The 17,375-nt window shown below is 40.4% G+C and overlaps 1 protein-coding gene across 1 annotated transcript in view; it reads left to right on the top strand.

Annotated features, from left to right (window-relative positions):
- Window positions 1-372: 372 nt before the first annotated feature.
- REEP3 (receptor accessory protein 3) overlaps window positions 373-17,375 on the top strand; it is a 37,604-nt gene continuing 20,601 nt past the window's right edge. The window contains exons 1-2 of the mRNA XM_030951103.1: window positions 373-459; window positions 16,734-16,806. Of these exons, the coding sequence (XP_030806963.1) occupies window positions 428-459; window positions 16,734-16,806 (105 nt within the window). The 5' untranslated portion in view covers window positions 373-427. The remainder of the gene's footprint in view (window positions 460-16,733; window positions 16,807-17,375) is intronic.

Below are 17,375 nucleotides of genomic sequence, written 5' to 3'. Positions count from 1 at the left end.
CGAGCACACGGGCAAAGACCAAGGCACGGGGGGAGCATCCCACCCCTCTTATTGCTAGAGTTGGTCACTGTGTGTCAAATAGGGGCGGCGAGGAGAAAGTGCCTTACTGCAATCTTAATGACTTCTATCTGTTCCTCTGTCTTCCAGGTGCTTTGCAAAGGCTGTATCCGTGTGGGGGTCTAGGATGGCTGCTCAGACAGGTCCTGGATGAAGAGGCAGGAGCAGACACACACGTTCCCCAGCCGCCGGCCCCGATCCCCTCACGCCGCGCCGAGTTCTCCCTCGGGCCCCGCTCCGCTCCCGCCCCGCCCGCGCGGCCGCAGGGCGCAGGCGCGCAGCCCCGAGCCAATGGGGCGGGCGGGGCGCGGCAGGGCTGCGGCCATTGCGGCCCGGCCGGCTGAGGGGACGCGTTGCTGCCGCCGCCGCGATGGTGTCCTGGATGATCTCCCGAGCGGTCGTGTGAGTGCCGGACTGGGGCGGCGGGAGGAGGCTTATTTTCCCGTGGCGGGGATGGTCCCGATGAGCGGCGGGCGGGGAGCTGCGTCCCTTTTCTCCTTTCCCCAGCCTCCTGAGGCGGGTGCTCTGCGCTCCCCGCTCCCCTTGGGGGTCCGTGTCCCTCAGAGTCCTTGTGCTCCCAGAAACTCCCACAGGACCCGCACCGGGGTTGTGGTTACCCATAATGTGGGTCTCCTGCTCTTAGTGCACGTTTCCCGGGGCTGCGGAGCCAGCCAACACCCCCTGCTTGTGCCTGTCACGCACAAATTGCAGCCGTTGCTTGTAAATTGATCCAAAGTAACCTATAAAATCTCGTAACTTTTCCTTTTTAACTTCTAGCAGAGTTGAGAGGACTAGAAGGATACTTGCGAGTGTGAGATGGCGGTCTGTGCTGAGTGTAGCTTATCAGCTGAAGAGATAGATTGGCAAATTGGCAGTGTTGTCGTGTACTGCACTCATAAACTCGAGTTTTTGAAAGCCAAGAGGCAAACTTTCTTAGGGCGAGAAGCTTCATGTTACCTGTTGTGTAAGTTATGTTTGAGAAAGAGTAAACTGCAGTGACACCTCTGATTTTTTTCATAGACGTTGTACTGTTCATTCCTGAAACTGATGAGTTATTGTGTTCATTTGAATGTCATAAAGTCCCTCATAAAGGTTGAGTAATATTTGGGTAGCAGAATCTTCCTCATGCTCCTTGCTGGATGGCAAGGATAGTGACTTTGAGGTTCCCAGTGCTTATTGGATGGTTTGAGCTGAGATTTGCTGTGTGTGAGTTTTTGCCAGGCAAATGAAGTGAATCTGCTCACAAAGCAGTCCAACAAACATCCGAATTAGCATAAAGTCTGTAGCAGGAGTGTGTGACCCACAGCAGGGCATAATAGGATTGTCCTGCTTCGTTGGTGACAGATATCCCCCTTAAGCTGTCTGGTGTAATTTCATCTGAAAACTTTAGCAAGTTTTCTCATACTTTCTCATACTGCCACGTATATTTTCCTACTGCAGTCCAACCACCTAGATAAGTAGCAGTCCTTCTCCCTCTTCCTGCCGTCCCTGAGACTTGTCACATAATTGCAACTTGCAAAGTAGAACATCACGTTCCAGAATTGGCAAAGGACGACAGAGGTTTGGAGGAGAGTCTGTGGGAGGAATTGCTGGTGGTGCACTTTGTCAGTGTGGTCTTCCCATAGGCTTTACACGGTGCTATAGGCAAGAGGCATACTCTAGCTTTCTGTACATCAGATGGAGCTGCTCAACCTGTTTCTACTTTGTTACATAAGAGCACCAACCAGAGAATTCTTATTTTAACTACTTAGACTGTGTTGGTTTCAAGGGAGATGGCAGCAATGCTGAGTACCTTCATTTCTGATGACCAGATTCTTCTGTAGTTGGTTGGGTTTTTCCCCCTGAATTCCTAAGGGTTGTATTTGCATAAGTTAATGTCCTCTATGAGCCTAACCCTATAGCACAGGGAATGAAGAGAACAGCTACTGTTCTCCACAGATTTATTGCAAAAGGCAGTAAAGGATAATGTACTGTGCAGTTTTGTGGAGTTTGGTTTCCTTGTTGCCATTGGTCACTCATCGGTGTGCCCTAATTATTTTTGCTAAAAAGGGAGTCCTAAATATTATTTATAAATCCTTTCCACTTTCTTGTGTCCTTGTTTCCTAGATGTGGGATTTAAATAGTTTGCCAGTGTTCAATTTCTCAGGAAGGTGAAAATGTTCAATGAGAACTTGGACAGCTTTGAGATTATTGTTTAACTTTGCTAATAAAGCAAAATTCTTGTGGAAACAGAAGGTGAGAACTAGCACAGAAGTAGATGTGGTTGACATGAGTGGTCATCAATTTCAATAGTCTTGAGAATGTTCTTCTTGTCCTGTTTTCTCAGTGTCTGTTATCTTCCTTTTTTGATCCGTTTTCCTCTGGTCTCTTCCCAGATGTACCTATTTCAGTGACTTTGAGTCTCTGAATTGTGTGTTTGGAGTTTGGAAGGTGTGTCCTATCTTTCCCTTAGAAACCAGAAGAAACAGATTTTTAAATACTATGTAGCTGGGAAGACCTGAGGCTCTTTCTTATGTAGCATTTGGATTCTGGTGTGGTGACTTCCTGGTGCACAAGTCCATAGCAGCCTGTCATCTTGACTGGTGATGGAAAGGAGCAGCAGTTTGTCTGTCTGTGGCAGAGTTCTCCACTCCTGACTGACCTCCTATGTTTCAGGGCCAAAAGAGCAGCAAAATATTAATTTGTAGGTGAGTCGCAGTGCCCTCTGCTGACTTCTGACGTGGTGGACTTGTCCTGACATGTGTGTCCCAAGCAAACTGCCTTCTGATTCAGTTTGAGACTTTGCAATTTGGAATTCATTAACTCCACTAAAATACTTTGGTGAATGCTTTAAGGAACTAGGGAATGGAGCTAGTAGGGAATTTGAATTCTTAATTGCATGTGAATTGTCTTGAGGAGTCATGCACAGGAGGAAACAGGGAGTGGTTCAAATTCACTGTTCCACGTAATAATCTTCAGCAGAACTTTGTTTTAATGAAATCTTTTCCCTTTGCTCTATCAATGCTATTATTCTGAAGTATTTAAACTTGTGAAATACCTTGTACTAATTGCATATCTTTATGTCAAGAAGCAGAAGACTTGAAGTGCACAATTAAAATATCTTTCCATTTTCAAATTCTGTGTCAGTTGGGTGCTGTTGTAGTAAGTATAGCTCATTATTTCTAAAACACACTGGCTGTTGCAACAATTTTTGCAATGTTTGCTGCAGGATTTTTCCTATTTTTTCACATAACGAAACCAACAATAAGACAAATTATTCAGAGGCTCAGAAAACATGTCAGAGTGGCACATCTTGTTCTCAGTTTTTGATGGTGAAAGTAATTTTTTTAATTTGTGACTACCTATCTTGTTGACTTCAAAAAGAGCTTGTGCCTGACTTTGCATCCACTTGGATTGCTCGTTGTTCTTATTTGTAAGGTCTGAGTGACTGTGTACACATCAGTTGCTGAGACAGTATTTAATAGTAAACACACTGAATACTTGTCAGTCACAGCCTGGTATGGATGAGATCAGACCATCCTCTTGTGCCAAGCAAAGATGTGAAAGCATCCTAAATACAAAGTAGATGGCCATTTTGTTCTTGCAATCTGTTAAAGCAGACTGTCTGCTGTAATCTGTTAACTTTTTTCCCTCCTCACTTAAAAATGAAAGTTCCCCCATCTGTGTTGCTTTGCAGCACGCTCTCCCTTCATGTTTAAGTGCATGGTTTGTTTCCAGTTAAGTAGGTCAGCATCCATCAGTGTTGGAAGGAAAAGTTGCAGTGTTCCACAGAAGGATGGATTTGTCTTGGGTGCTAGTAGTTAGCTTTCTGTTTGCTTGTATTTGTAATATCTGTCTTCCCCACCCCAAGTTTAGAGCCTTGCAAATATTCCTTGAATCTGATATTAGATTATAACTAAATGCTTTAAGCTGGACAAAGACTGTCTGGGGGACACAGGAGGTGTCCTGAAGCTACGCAGTAGTATTGGTCTCTTTCAGCTTTTGCTGCTTTACAGATTGGAGCTGTTTCTTTAATGGTAGTTTCCAAGGCATTATCTTACTCTACTTTTATTGCTTCTCTTGTTGTTTGACATTTCCAGATGTCCAGCAGCCCCTAGAATTTCTGTATATCTGAGAAGGGATGGCTGAAGCCATAGCTTCTGTGTTGATTGAATTGTTGTCTAGTACCTGGCTTAGCATGTAGATCATGTTTTATGTAACTGTGTGTGCTTTGGCTGTAAACCTAGATTGTGTCTTGTTCTTGGAATACCTTTTTTTTTAATTAAAAGCATAAACTGCAATAATATTTACTCTCTTGTGTGCTAATTAACATGCTGTCACACATCTTGAAGTGATCCCAGCTCATGGGATGGAATCAGATGACAATAACTCCATGTGTGTAAAAGGAGTAGCTATAGCTCAATAGTCTGAACTTCAAGGCAGAAGGGCCATTTGTGGGAGAGGTTCTGTGACTGTAGCCTTTTCTCACAGTGGTTGCAGCTGAAGTGTGAAGGATGTTGGATGCTGAATTTCTGACAGTTTTCTTCAGTTTAAAGGCCTATAAATTGCTGCTGCACCTGTGGGGAAAAAGGAGTTGCTGTCCTAGCGTGAGTGAGATGTGCTGCAGTGTCTGTCTCATCACAGAACTGGAATGAATCAGTGACTGTGTATCAGTTATCCTTGGCATTTCATGCTAAATAGACCCCACTGCCCTGTTGCTGGGAGGGGCTATCCTGTCCTTCATCCTCTCCTCATTCTCTTTCCACATGATCCAAACTCTGTGACCGCTGTGTTTTGTCAACTAGAATGAAAATTAGTGTTGATAGAAGTTAATCTTTTGTTAGTTGCAATGAACTGCACCAGCTCACGCTGCTGTTGTGTAGTTGCTAGGTAAATGCTGTGTTGAGAATGAAAGGTTGCAGGACAAAACCAGCATTATTTTAGACTTCAGGGTATGGTTAAAGCATGCTCTGAAACTGCATTCTTTGCTTTCACATTGCTGCTTATTCTTTCTTCCTGTGAATCTAGTTCCAGTAATAGCAGTGCAGCTGTTCTAATCAAACAAGGTGTCAGATTTTTTGAAGGGTTTTCAGTTTCATGGGTTGAAATCTGTAAGCATATGTAAGTCTAGGGATTAAGTGTATTGTCCTGGCTGTGTGAAAGTTTAAAATCATTTAAATAATTAAGCAGTGAAATCATCAGAACTCTTCTCTCCAATAGTTCAGCTTCTCAGTGAGGTAATCCTAATATATACAATGATAAGTTTCTGCTTGCTTGTATATGACTTTGAACACCTCTTGAGTTAGTACAATGCAAAATTTCTGTCTCTGACAACTGGTAAGAAAGAAGTGTCCCTACTGCTTGTCTGGCACACCTTGCCTTAAATCAACATTTGCTCTGCAGCCTAGCTGCTCTTTCCTCTGCCATGTTTACAGGATGGTGGGAGTGCAGAGCAGGCTCAGTGTGCCTGTGGCAGGCAGCTGGACTGAAGCTTCCCCAAAACAGACGGAGCACGTCTAGAGGTGTCCCGTGGAGTCTGACATTCTTACTTCATGGTCTTGGCATGTACTGTGTTACAAAATGTGCTGAGCCCCACATGTGTGTCCTCTGCCTTGTAGATAAAGAAATACCAAGAACTGCATGATCTGGCACAAAAGGATGTTTCTAATGAAAACAAACAACCTCAACTCTTGCAGTGTTCCGCAAACCGTCTGCTTTGAGCCAGCACGTTGTAGGCCATTGAGCACTTCTGCAGCCTGGACAGAATGTCTTGTCTTTCCTGGGTTTGGACATAGAGGCAGCTCCCCATATGCTTGGGTAAGGCTGAGCCAAATTCTGATTTAAAAAAAGTTGATTTGGCTCAATAATTTTAATATTTGATAGAAATCATCTTCAAAATGTGTGTAAAAACATGTCTGGCAAAGTCCTCTGTTCCAATGTTCCGTGTGCAATGGAGCTTTCTCTGAGCTTTTTTTAGGTCCTTTTTATTCTGCTTTTGAAGTTCCAAAATTTTGAAACCTGTAGAAGTACTAGGTTTATACAGAAGAAAATATTACATCTGCCAACAGTACAATCCCTCTGTTGGCAGGACCTGCCAGACTAGATGATAACAGTTTACTCCAGGACAAATGAGATGAAGTGTGTAGGGTCTAGGCAGGAAAACTGATTGCAAGTTTTTTGCTGACCACTATGACTTCAAACATGACTGGCCTCGGTGGCACAGAACAACCAATCTGACAAGATGGTTTTTATATGAGGGAAATAAAACATCCCACAGAGGCTATCTCTGCACTGAGCTTCTTGTCAGCCATCTCTGTTGCTTTGCTGCTCAGTTTATCACTGACAAAATAATAGGGCGTTACTTCTATTTCTCTTGTTTCCTAGCAGTCTGCAAGCATCAACATGGAGGTGGGTTTAACGAGAAGAATGTTTGCCCTGTGTTTATCATCTTTGGAACATTACTCATGCATCCCAAAGACAGTTGGAACTTGTGTTTGATGTTGAAAACTAGGTGCAGTTTATTTCAAAAGCCTGCAACCTGGCTTTAAGTGCAAGGATTTCCCAAGCAGAATTCTTCCTGATATGAGAAGCCTGACATAATGCTGTACTTTTTTTTGTGTTAAAGCTGTTGGAACTTCCAGTGCTCAAAGGGGAAAATCAGAAAACAGTTTGTGCTTGTGCCTTCCTACCGCTGTCTGGTTTTGTTATTTCCTCCCCCCACCCTGTTTTGTAACCCATTGATCACAACTATGGAGAGTCAGGAAGATGGTCACTAGCTTAAAGATATCCTGATTAGTTTTTAAGTATGGTAACATTACCTTAAACTAATGTAAAACCCCCAAAGAATTATTATTTGGCTTTGTGCTGTCATTATTCACTTCTGTCTGCTAATATTTTTTTCCCCCAGATTAGGATTTTGTTCTAGAACACATCATTGCCTTTATAGATGTCTAAAAGCATATCTAGGATTACTCAGTTACAATGTATTTAGTATTAGGATGTTTTAGAAGCTGACCTATTCAAAATTTTCAGCAGTGAAAAGCTTATGGTTCACTTGGAAGACACTATATCCACAGAAACATAAAATATATGTTTTACATGGCTGCTTTGGCAGTCATTAATTTGCTGTAGTTGCAATGTAAGCAGTGTTGGTTTTACTATTCTACTTATAGAACTTTGAGGCCTAGTTTTTCTTGTCTAAAAGTTACCCTTGAATGGTTGAGACAAAATGAAATTTACATTTGTATAAAGAGGATAATATGAATTGGGCAAATTATCTTACATTTGCATTTGGGAAGTAACATTTCTGAAAAGGCACACATTTCTTTTGTATCTTCTGGTTTCTTAACCCATTTACATATAACCAGTGAAACATAATTGTGTTAACACAATTCTTCTCTCAGAAATTTTTTTTTGTTAATCAGCATAGTGTGCTCTATTTGTTTTTGAGAGCAAACCCTCAAACCTAACCCTCAAACTAATTAATGCATGAGTCTAAAAAAAAGCTCATAAATTATTTGGGTTCAAAAGGGAGGAAATTAAGATTTTTTAGCGTTGTATTTTTGTTACTAATGGAATTGCATAAATGAGGTTGGTAGAGATTCTGCTTGTCAGCCTGAACTTGGTGTCTAACAATCTTCAGAGCTCTCTCTGTACCAGGTATAATTGAGGAAACACATTACTGGGAATGGCAAGTCCAGATGCTGCCTCAACAGCATCTGCCAAATACAAAGTTCATAGAAACCTTTTCCTGTGTACAATGGAAAGGTTTGTTCTTTGAATGCTCTAAAGAGGCTTCAGAAGTACATTTCTGGGTTATAAGATGAACAGAATTGTTTGAAAATCAAGGACCTTACAGCAAAAAATGAAAATGTGTGTAACTTTGGATGATTAAAAACAAAACCACCAGCTGTCAGGGGTAGAGATAAGACATGCTTACTTCAAGAGTTGCTGTTATTTGGTTCCACTTAGCCGTTTGCTCAGATTGTGGTATTTCTGTAGCTTGTTTTGGGAGAGGCAGGACATTGAGGCTGGTCTCTGATGACACCCTTGGGTTCAAGAATGTGTAATGATTAAGTAGGACCTTTCTGAGCCTTTGGGTTATGAACTTCACTTTTCTCTCTGGAGCCACCCAGTCAGGTTAATATTCCACACAGTGTGACCTATAGCAGCATGGATAAATCCAACCCATATGAATGGGTGGTTACATGTACTGTGGTTTGCCTTACAATTACAGACAGCTCAAAAATGAAACGTGGTTTCCCTTGGAATAAGCAGAAACAACTTTTATTTGGGACCACTCCTATTTTAAATGCTAGTTCCTTTTAGCCAGTTACTTTGATGTTTTTTAGTATTTCAAAAATAGAGAAGATACTCTTAGAGCAGCAAACAATGACTGTAGAATTTTAACTTGTGAAATAAGCTCAAGTCTCTAGCAGACTTGATATAGAGTGAAAACCAAAGCTGAAAAGGTAAGAATCCAAGTGGAAATTAATTTTTTGACTATAGCACTTGGAGGTGTTAGAGAGAATAAGCCTAGGCCATAAGTGATAGCCAAGCCTGGAAGAGGAACTCCAGTGGAGCAGTGAGATTTGAAGCCACTTGTCAAAGCTGAATAAAGCTTTAGATTTGAAAATATTTGAGAATGGGCATGACTTCAGAGTCTTGAGAGAATCCAAACTGGGTTTCCTCTAATATTGAAAATAATAAAGTACTGCATTTCTCAACCTACAGTTCAAGCATTGGGTACATCAGGAAACTTTCTTCTTAGGCAGCTGCTGAGACAATAGAGGAAATCTACTTCAAACACTTTATTGCAAAGAATTTGTCCCCATCTCCTGCAGTTGAGATTGATGTCTATAGAATGTCTATACATTGACTTCCATTGTGACTTCTGTAACTTGATTGAAGGTAATCTAACTCAGGGTAAATATGCCCAAATTAACTTTAATAAGTAAAAAGCTGGTCTTGGATCCTTTCAGGCAACCAAATTTTTCGTTCTTCCCACAGCAGTGCCGCTTAAAATACTGAGTTATCTTGTCTTGGGACTTGCATACATGAAATGAGTGAGGCTGTTTTAAAAATTAAGTACAGTTGCTGTAATGAGAATGTATTCTGCTGGGCTTTTTTTGATTTTTATTCTAGAGATGTGGTGTCCATGTATTTTTGGCAAAGCTTCTTTTAGTTTTCTGTCACTTGCAGAACTTAATTAGTATTGCTGCTCTTCAGTGCTGCATTACTGCTCCTGTTCCAATTTTGTGCTGGATAAAATATTATCTTTGTATGCAAACCTGCTACCTGGTCATTTCACCAGGACTGAGATCTCTGAGGTTTCCAGGAGCTGAAGCTTTAAGACTGTTAAACATGTTTAAAAATGTGCAGGACTTGGCAGTGCCAAGATGAGTCTTTGTTTTGTTTTCTTTATGCTAGCTTTGGTTCTCTTAACATCCCTCTAACTTTCCTTCTTGCAAAATTTGCTGTGGCACAGAGCAGAGAAACCTTTGAGAAGAAGTGGCTGCTGGCTTGACACAAGTTACTGAAGTTACTGCAATGAACAATTTTCCAATATACCATATAGATTGCAATGGAAGGTGTTCTAAGGTGTCTTCTGAATTCTTGATATGAAGGATGCCATGTTCTTACACAGAAATAAAGACCTAAAAATTTGTAGAAGCTTCTAACATAATTTTGAAGACACTAGGCACAAAACTAAGTAGTATAAATAAGAAAGCTGGTAGTTTTTAAAATTAAATTTATGGAAGCCAAGAAACTACCAAGTGTATTTGTAACTTTAAACCTCATAACAAAATGAAACACCTCATTCTAGATCTGTAATGTTCCTGTTAATCTTGTTCAGCACATCATCTGCATTAAATTACCCATGTCTTTTAGGAGCTCTCAGAAGCATCCTAAATGGAGAGGATCATGTTGCTCATGAAAACTGCATGTGTAGGTTGTAGTACCTCCAAGAGCAGTGAGTGTAAAGAAATTTTTCCAAAGCAAGGAAGCTCATGAGTGTGTTTCTCTGTCATCTGTCAATTACCTTTATTATGTAAACTCCTAATGTGACAGTTTCTTTGAACATGCATGTAGGTATCAGCTTTCATCTTTAAACTTACAATTAAGACTACAATTTTTTTTATCTTGTTCACCTGCTTTATGAAATAAGTTTATTCATGCGTATACGAAATGAAAATAGAAATTATCTCCTGAAACTAGGCTTGATGTTCTTTAAAAATGAAAAATAGCAAATCAGTCAGTTTTTCTTTTGACCTCCTTAATCCAGCTGTCAGTCCTTGCTGATCATTAGAAGAAAAGCACAGTTCAGTACAAGGACACATCTTTTTCTTTGATCAAGGTCATGTGCAAGGCTGTCTTAAGAGCTGTGTGAGGAGTCCCTGCAATTGTTCCTAAATGTTGGCTATTTCTCAGTGTTCAGTTGTGCTCCTGCCTGATACCACACCTGGCTGACATGGGGCCAGAAATAGTTTGCTTCCAGTGGTAAGAAGTCTAGCAACAGAGCAATCAGAGATTATTTCATGTGTTTGAAGGAAATCACTTACTTGAGATTTAAGTGTGAGCAGCTTTGAAAATGAATACTCCAGCCAGGATGAAATTTTGCTATTGAGTTTGAGGTGAGAGCTAGCTGGGAGATTTAAGTTCTCTTCCAAGGGTTGTTCTGTGTTTGAAGGCATTTGCTGTTTATCTCGAGGAAGTGCTGCAGATGGTGTGGTTGCAGTTCCTGGTGTGAGTGCTTGGAAGGTGTGAGCTCACCTGGGAGCTCTGGAAGGCTGTAAACAGGAAGGAGTGCTGGGATGGGCAGGACGCTCTTACCGCAGGAGTCAAACATGGATCATAAAAGCAAGAGGTGAATAGGTCAGCATGCAGAGAAGTGACTAAGGGTTTTATAACAATTTTTATTTGCCTTCCAGTATTAGCTTTTTGGAGTTTTCTGTGCAGCTGGGTTTGTTGGGCCTTTTGACTGTGTTTTGAGCAGGATTTGTTATCTGTTTGGGGTTTTTTGTTGGCTATTTATGGCATGGTGATGGTATCTCCAGACTTATGCCCTTCTGTTAAAATATACCTAGGCTGTCCAGCAGCACAAGAAACACTGCTCACTTGTGGACACAAGTTTTGGGCACTGTCTCCAGGCACAGGTGCAGATTCTTTGAGTTAGAATGATATGCAGATAGCTTCTCCCCAAGTACTTCTGTGCTGTACAGGAGGTGAGTTGATTCACAGGTTTAGTGTACCAGTAATGCCCTGTCAACTCATGAGAAGGGTGACTGGGAGAACTGTGTTAAAACACTGATGCAACTTGACCATGTGAAAGAGTTTCCAGGCTGACTCATTAGAGAGGGTAGCCTGGATTTTGCTTCAGGAGTTGTTTTTTAGCTGTCCCTTGTTCCAGACTGTCACAAGCTCCTGTGAAGGGGCTGTTAGAGCCCATAAATACATCAGCACTTGCACACACACTCCAGTGCAGAACATCCCTTACAGAAGAAAATTTCTTCTAATTTTTTTTGTTGTTGTTGTGCTCTTTTTAGATTTCTTTCAAGGTTCAGACAGGGATATCTCCATGTTGAGACAACTTGAAGAGTTATCTGGCAAAAGGTGCCCCATAATTTGGGGTAGATCAATAATTAGTCCATGAACATGAGTAGGTAGGGTACTTGTAATGGAGCTTTGAGGTCTGCATTGGAAAAAGGGCTTAATTGTCTCCTTTCAGACTGCTTGCAATGGTTATACTTGGGACCCATTAAATAAAAGCTCCTGGCATAGAAAAGTCCTGCATTTTGGAGGAATCAGTAGGGATGTCACTTTTCCTGTTAAAATTCTAGGGTGGTTTCTGACTGCTTGAGTAATTGCCTTACTATTGGTTATGCTGTGCTTTGGAAGAATCTGGCAGTTGCTTTGGAGAATTCCAGCTTTCTAAGTTGGAAAGTTAATAGCTGCCTTACTCTGTTCAAGAATGTGCTTTATTCAGCTCTGTCAGTGCTTCTGGGTATATTCTTTAACTGTTAAAGCATTTTTGTTCTCTGGCTTTTATATTCTGCTCATAAGAATGCTGTGAAGATTCTAACAGACCTGTTTCTGATTGCATTCCTGCATTTTGGTAACTGCAATCTGCTAAAGGAGTTGCTGAATTTAAAGTTCACTACTGTTGGCAGACATGTTCTTTTAATAGGATTTACATGATTTTCCCTGCTTCTTGCCCAAGGCAGGGGGGTTGGAAAAGAAGTAGGATACAATTTCCTGAGGGGTTCAGGAGCTGATCTCATGCTCCCCTGTTCCCTGTAGCAGACTAGCATTTTGGTCAAAGTGTAGTTGTTGTAGTTACTAGTGTTTTACTGTAGATTGTGTGGTTAATATTGTGTATCTGAACAGCAAAATGGAACTAAATTCTGACAGGTGCTGGATAGAATGACTTTGTTGAGTGTAGTGTTTTTCAAAAATGTTCAGGACAAAAATGCCGGGGCAAGCTTTTGTTTGTCTGGACATGTGAACCATAGCTGGTAGCTGGCTTAGTCTAGAAGTCACTACCTAACTGTAACACCCAGGGGGATGGGTAAAGCATGATTTGAGAGTCTTGCTTTTTTGGCAGTGTATTGGGTTTGTGTGTCAAGGGTTTACTCTTATTTCTCATTTTCCTACCCTGATTTGATTGGTAATAGATTAACAATCAAATTACCCAAACTGGGTTGGCAATTGCCCATGACAGTAACTGGAGAGTGATCTCTGTCCTTATCTCTCCCCACAGCCTTTGACCTTTTTGTTGTATTTTCTCTCCCCTGCCCAGCTGAGGGGGGAGTGACAAAATGTCTTTGGTGGGCACCTGGTGTTGGGTCAGCCCAAAACGTGCAGGGTTTTTGGCTTTTCCCCCTGAATAGGATTCTTCCATGTACTCCTTGAGCCTTATTTTGAGCTTGAGAGTGCCACAGAGGTGCATAGCAAGCAAAACTTAAGCCATAACTTTAGCCTCATCACTTGGTAGCCAAAACAAAAGGAGAGCAAAGTCCAAACTGCTGATCTTTGATGGGAGTGGCTTGGAAGTATATGGGCAGTAAACAGTCTAAGCAAAAATGCTTTTGCTTTTCCAGTGTGTGCTGACTGAAATCCCACTGGTGAGGCATATGGCTCTGTTTGCCTTTTTTACAGCCTAGAACAGCCAGCCAAAGATTCAAGCATTGTTCTTTAGATTTTTATTCTGCTCTTTAGTTTTCATTAGCAAACTTCCTTTCAAATGAAATCTTGCTTAGGCTAAACTTGCTAACCATATGTGGAATAGCAATTATAGTTCATCCAGAAGTGAAATTGTTTTACCACCACCAGACCTACTTTCTGCATAGATAGTACAGTGTCATCTGCATTACTTCTGGTATTTCCATGTTGTCTGAGCTGCTCTTAGATAAACTTGTTGATGTTTATGACAGGGAGGGAAACCACTCCTAATGTAACTGGGAAACACTTGGTATTGAGAAGGGGAACTGGGCACGGTCAGCAAAGCAAGGCAGTTTATCAGGCCTTTCTATTCAGGTCCATGGTTTTGTGGAGGCATGGAGGATTCTTTTACTCTGCAGCTTGCCACTCAAGGGTGTAGGTACATATTCCTACTGCCACTCAAGGGTGTAGGTACATATTCCTACTGCAGATGCACACAGTGTCTGGCTCTGTGTCAGTCTGTGGAGATCCTCAGCCTTTGATTGGACAAATGGGTATCATCTCTACTACAAAATTTATAGGGAAAGGGAATTTAGTGAATGGGGCTATATCCAAAGCATCTCATGCTAAAAGAGTTTCCTGGATTGCTTTAACTGTTATGTAAGGAGCAGAGAGTGTTCCCTTTTTGCATTTGGAGGAATGAAAGAATAAAGTGCCAAACACTATTCCATGCTCTGGGCAATACTTTGGCAATGTGAACAGACTGAACCCTTAAATGCATTGTTTTTAATGTTAATGGCTTAGTGTTTGAGGAATCTGGCTACAAGTAGTACTTTTGAGTGATGCAGTGGCTTTTATTTGTGTCTTAGTTTCTTTTATTTTAATCCTCTTTTAGAACTGTGGCTTTAGAGTTGTTTACTATCCAGGTGAAATATGTTCAGTGCCAGAGCAACATGTGTACAGATGACTGATGTTTCAGTTGTCTGTCAGATGCAAACTCTGTTGCTTTGCTTCATAAATGAGCCTTTCAAGCAATTATTCACTTTGAAGCTGTTAAAACTGTAAGACCATAGGTTATATGATAATGCAGGCAGTAGGTTGGGTTTTTAAAAATACAGCTATATGGATATGCAAATTAATTGTTTTATTCAGATTTAAAGGCTCTTTGATACTTCTTTCTTTGTATTTTTATTTTAATCTCCTAATATATTTGAGGAACTTTTCTCTTTACATGAGCAGAATGTCTGTAGAGCCAAGTGGCTGTACCAAAAATGGAATGCTGTGGCAGCTATTGAGTCCAGCTAAAAACCTGAAATAGCTGGACTTCCAACTGGCAGTGAAATTACATTGGTAAGCAGGATTATCCATGTATCTGCTAATAATATAAAGTAAATGACGTCACACTCAGCTGAAATCTGTTTCCATCTGTGGAAACTGCCTTTGTTTTTGTCTGCTCCATTGGTGCAGTGTGCTGATGCTCAGTGTGAAATACAAACCACACTTGAAAAAATAACACTTGAGCTTTTAAATTTGAAAAGCCATAGAATAATTGGGAACATCTTTAAAGTAGTTGTATGGTTTCTGTAGAAATATCAGAGGATGGATAGGCCTCTAATGTGTAGCAGTAGGTGTTGCTGACAGCTTTGAGCTCTTGGGAGGTATGGATCCAGAGAGGAAAAGGAGTGGAACATGTGGGGTTTCTGTAGCCATCTGTGTGCCCAGGCTCCCTGCTGTTCCTCTCTGGCTGTTTCTGCCTCACTCAGCTCCAGTGATCTCTTTTGCTGCTGTACTGATCCATCATGCATGGATGCAAGGTAAAAGGGAATTTGCTGGCCTTCAGCTACGCTCACTGTTGACAAGTTGGCTTTTGGCCGTAAAATTGCCTGGTAGGTTTAACTAAAGTCAGAGGACTTTTCCTAGGTGAAGAAGATGGTGCTGGAGTTGGCAGCAGCATCATGCCACACTTTGAATGTCAGCTCTGGCTGTAAGGAGATAAAAACTTTATGGTACTTGTTCCTATCATTACTAAATGTGCTAATGTTTTGTTTTAATCCTATCTACCCACTTCTAGTGAACAAACAGAAGTTTTTCTAACACTTCCATTTTACAACAGTATTGAAAACACTACTAAATTATTATATATTGGTGTATATATAATAAAATAGTAACAACATTTTAGAATACTATAATAATGATATATTGTGGTGTTAACTGCTGCACTCTGTTGTTTTAAAGTGATTTCCAGAAAAATTCTTTAAAAGTGATTACTCAAATAGGTATTTTTTCAACTCCTGATTTGACTAATATTGAGTAACAGGTTTTTCTAGATGGGAAAAACTAGCTACCTTTATTGTATTTCTTATGGTAGTGTTTTTATTTAACTTGAGGTCGTCCTTAGTTTTATGATTTGTTTTACTGTTGCTGTAACAAGCTTTCTGCTTAAGATCAGTTGTTTCTGAAGAAGTGTTCTTAAAATTCTGTTTTGTCCCAGTTCATATTTATAGCAGCTCAAGAATGCTATGTTCAGAGGATAAAATGCTGTTTAAATTTAAAAATACATTGGTTTTTTTTCTTATAGAAGTGATGCTACGTGACAGTAGAGTGAGTGGAAAGGTGTAGCTGAAAAATCTGTAAAGTCAAAGACTCAAGCTGTTTCCCTTTCATATGCTTCATTGCAAGACACTTACTTAAATAACTATTAGTAGCCTGCTCATGTAACTTTGGAATGCTGTTTTTAGAATTATGGGGAGGTGCACAGATGACCAGTAACTGGTGGGGTTGTTATGCATGTCAGACAGTTGGTGGTGGTTATGGTGTTCAGGAACCTCTTTTATATCTTCTCTTTGAACAAATAATTTCTGCCCTTATAAAGTCTTATTTTATGGGTTAAAGGATGAACAAAGGCTTTTCTTATCTCTGATACTTAATAGTTATAATTTCAGCCAGAACAAAGGAAGGTGAGAGACATTAGAGCTGGTGTGCTACTGAGTTTTCCACAGGGACAAAAATCAATTCAATTAATTCCCACTTTTCCTCCATTTCTAAATATTGCTGTTGCACAGTTCTAGCAAAAGGAGATGAAATGTTCTAGGTCAATGTTGTCTTAATATTCTTTTGGAAAGAAACTTCTGATAATCTGATAAAAGTAGATGATTGTGATGGACTACTGATAGGTTCAGAGGCTTTTCAAGTGTGCTAGCACTGCCAGCACTATCTTCTGGTGTGGACAGGCTGCAGGACTGGTTTTACTTGTAAAAGAACCAGAACAACTGGTTTTACATTATCTATTAGAAACAGTCTTACAAAACAGTTTGTTGTCTATAGGACATCCACCCTTTTCCATTCATGTTGTTCTAGTTTTGCCTATCATGAAACTTCCTCTGAGGAACATATAACAGTGATTTTATTTATTTTTTTTAATGCTAGAGAGCAGGATTTTTTATGTTAAGTTGGCTGCATTGTTTTAATGATGTGTTGTCACTGTTTTGTCACATAGTGTGTAACAGATCCTGAAGGCTCTCTCTGTTTTCCAATAGGCTGGTGTTTGGGATGCTGTACCCTGCATACTACTCATACAAAGCTGTGAAGACAAAAAATGTGAAGGAATATGTGAGTCTCATTGCTTTTAATTGCTTAATTACACACCTCTGCTGATATAGATCTGTGACATTTTCATTGTGTAATAAATCACGTGAAAGCTTGAATTGACTGTCTTACAGTTAGGTGCAACACTTGTGTGACCCTCATGGCAATGCTCTGATTTTGGTTGGAGGGCTAAAGTTATCTCATACTTTACATAGTTTTATGCTGAAACATGTTCAACACACTATGCTGTATGTAGATTTTTTTTAATGTAAACCTTAAAGTCTTGGTTCCATTTCAGCAAAGTACAAGAAATAATGCACTTTTGGGCAGGGGATAGAATGAAAGCTTCCTAATTCTGCCAACACCTCAAGTGTAAGTATTGACAAACTGATTCAGTGACCACTAGAAGAGGAGCAGCAACTTAATATCATTGTATGGAGCTCAATAGGGGACTCAAAATCTACCTAAAAAAAGGTTGGTTAGTTCTTGTTAATCTGTTTTTCCTAAAAGAGGAGAAAAAATGTAACCAGGGAAGGAAAAGATTTGGTTAAGGTGGTGTGGAGAAAAGAAGCAGAACAGACAGAAGAGAAAGA

This window comes from Camarhynchus parvulus, chromosome 6, assembly GCF_901933205.1.
Source record: "Camarhynchus parvulus chromosome 6, STF_HiC, whole genome shotgun sequence".
Taxonomy (NCBI): Eukaryota; Metazoa; Chordata; class Aves; order Passeriformes; family Thraupidae; genus Camarhynchus; species Camarhynchus parvulus.
Note: the sequence above shows the minus strand (reverse complement) of the source record. Positions and strands in the feature narration are given on the sequence as shown.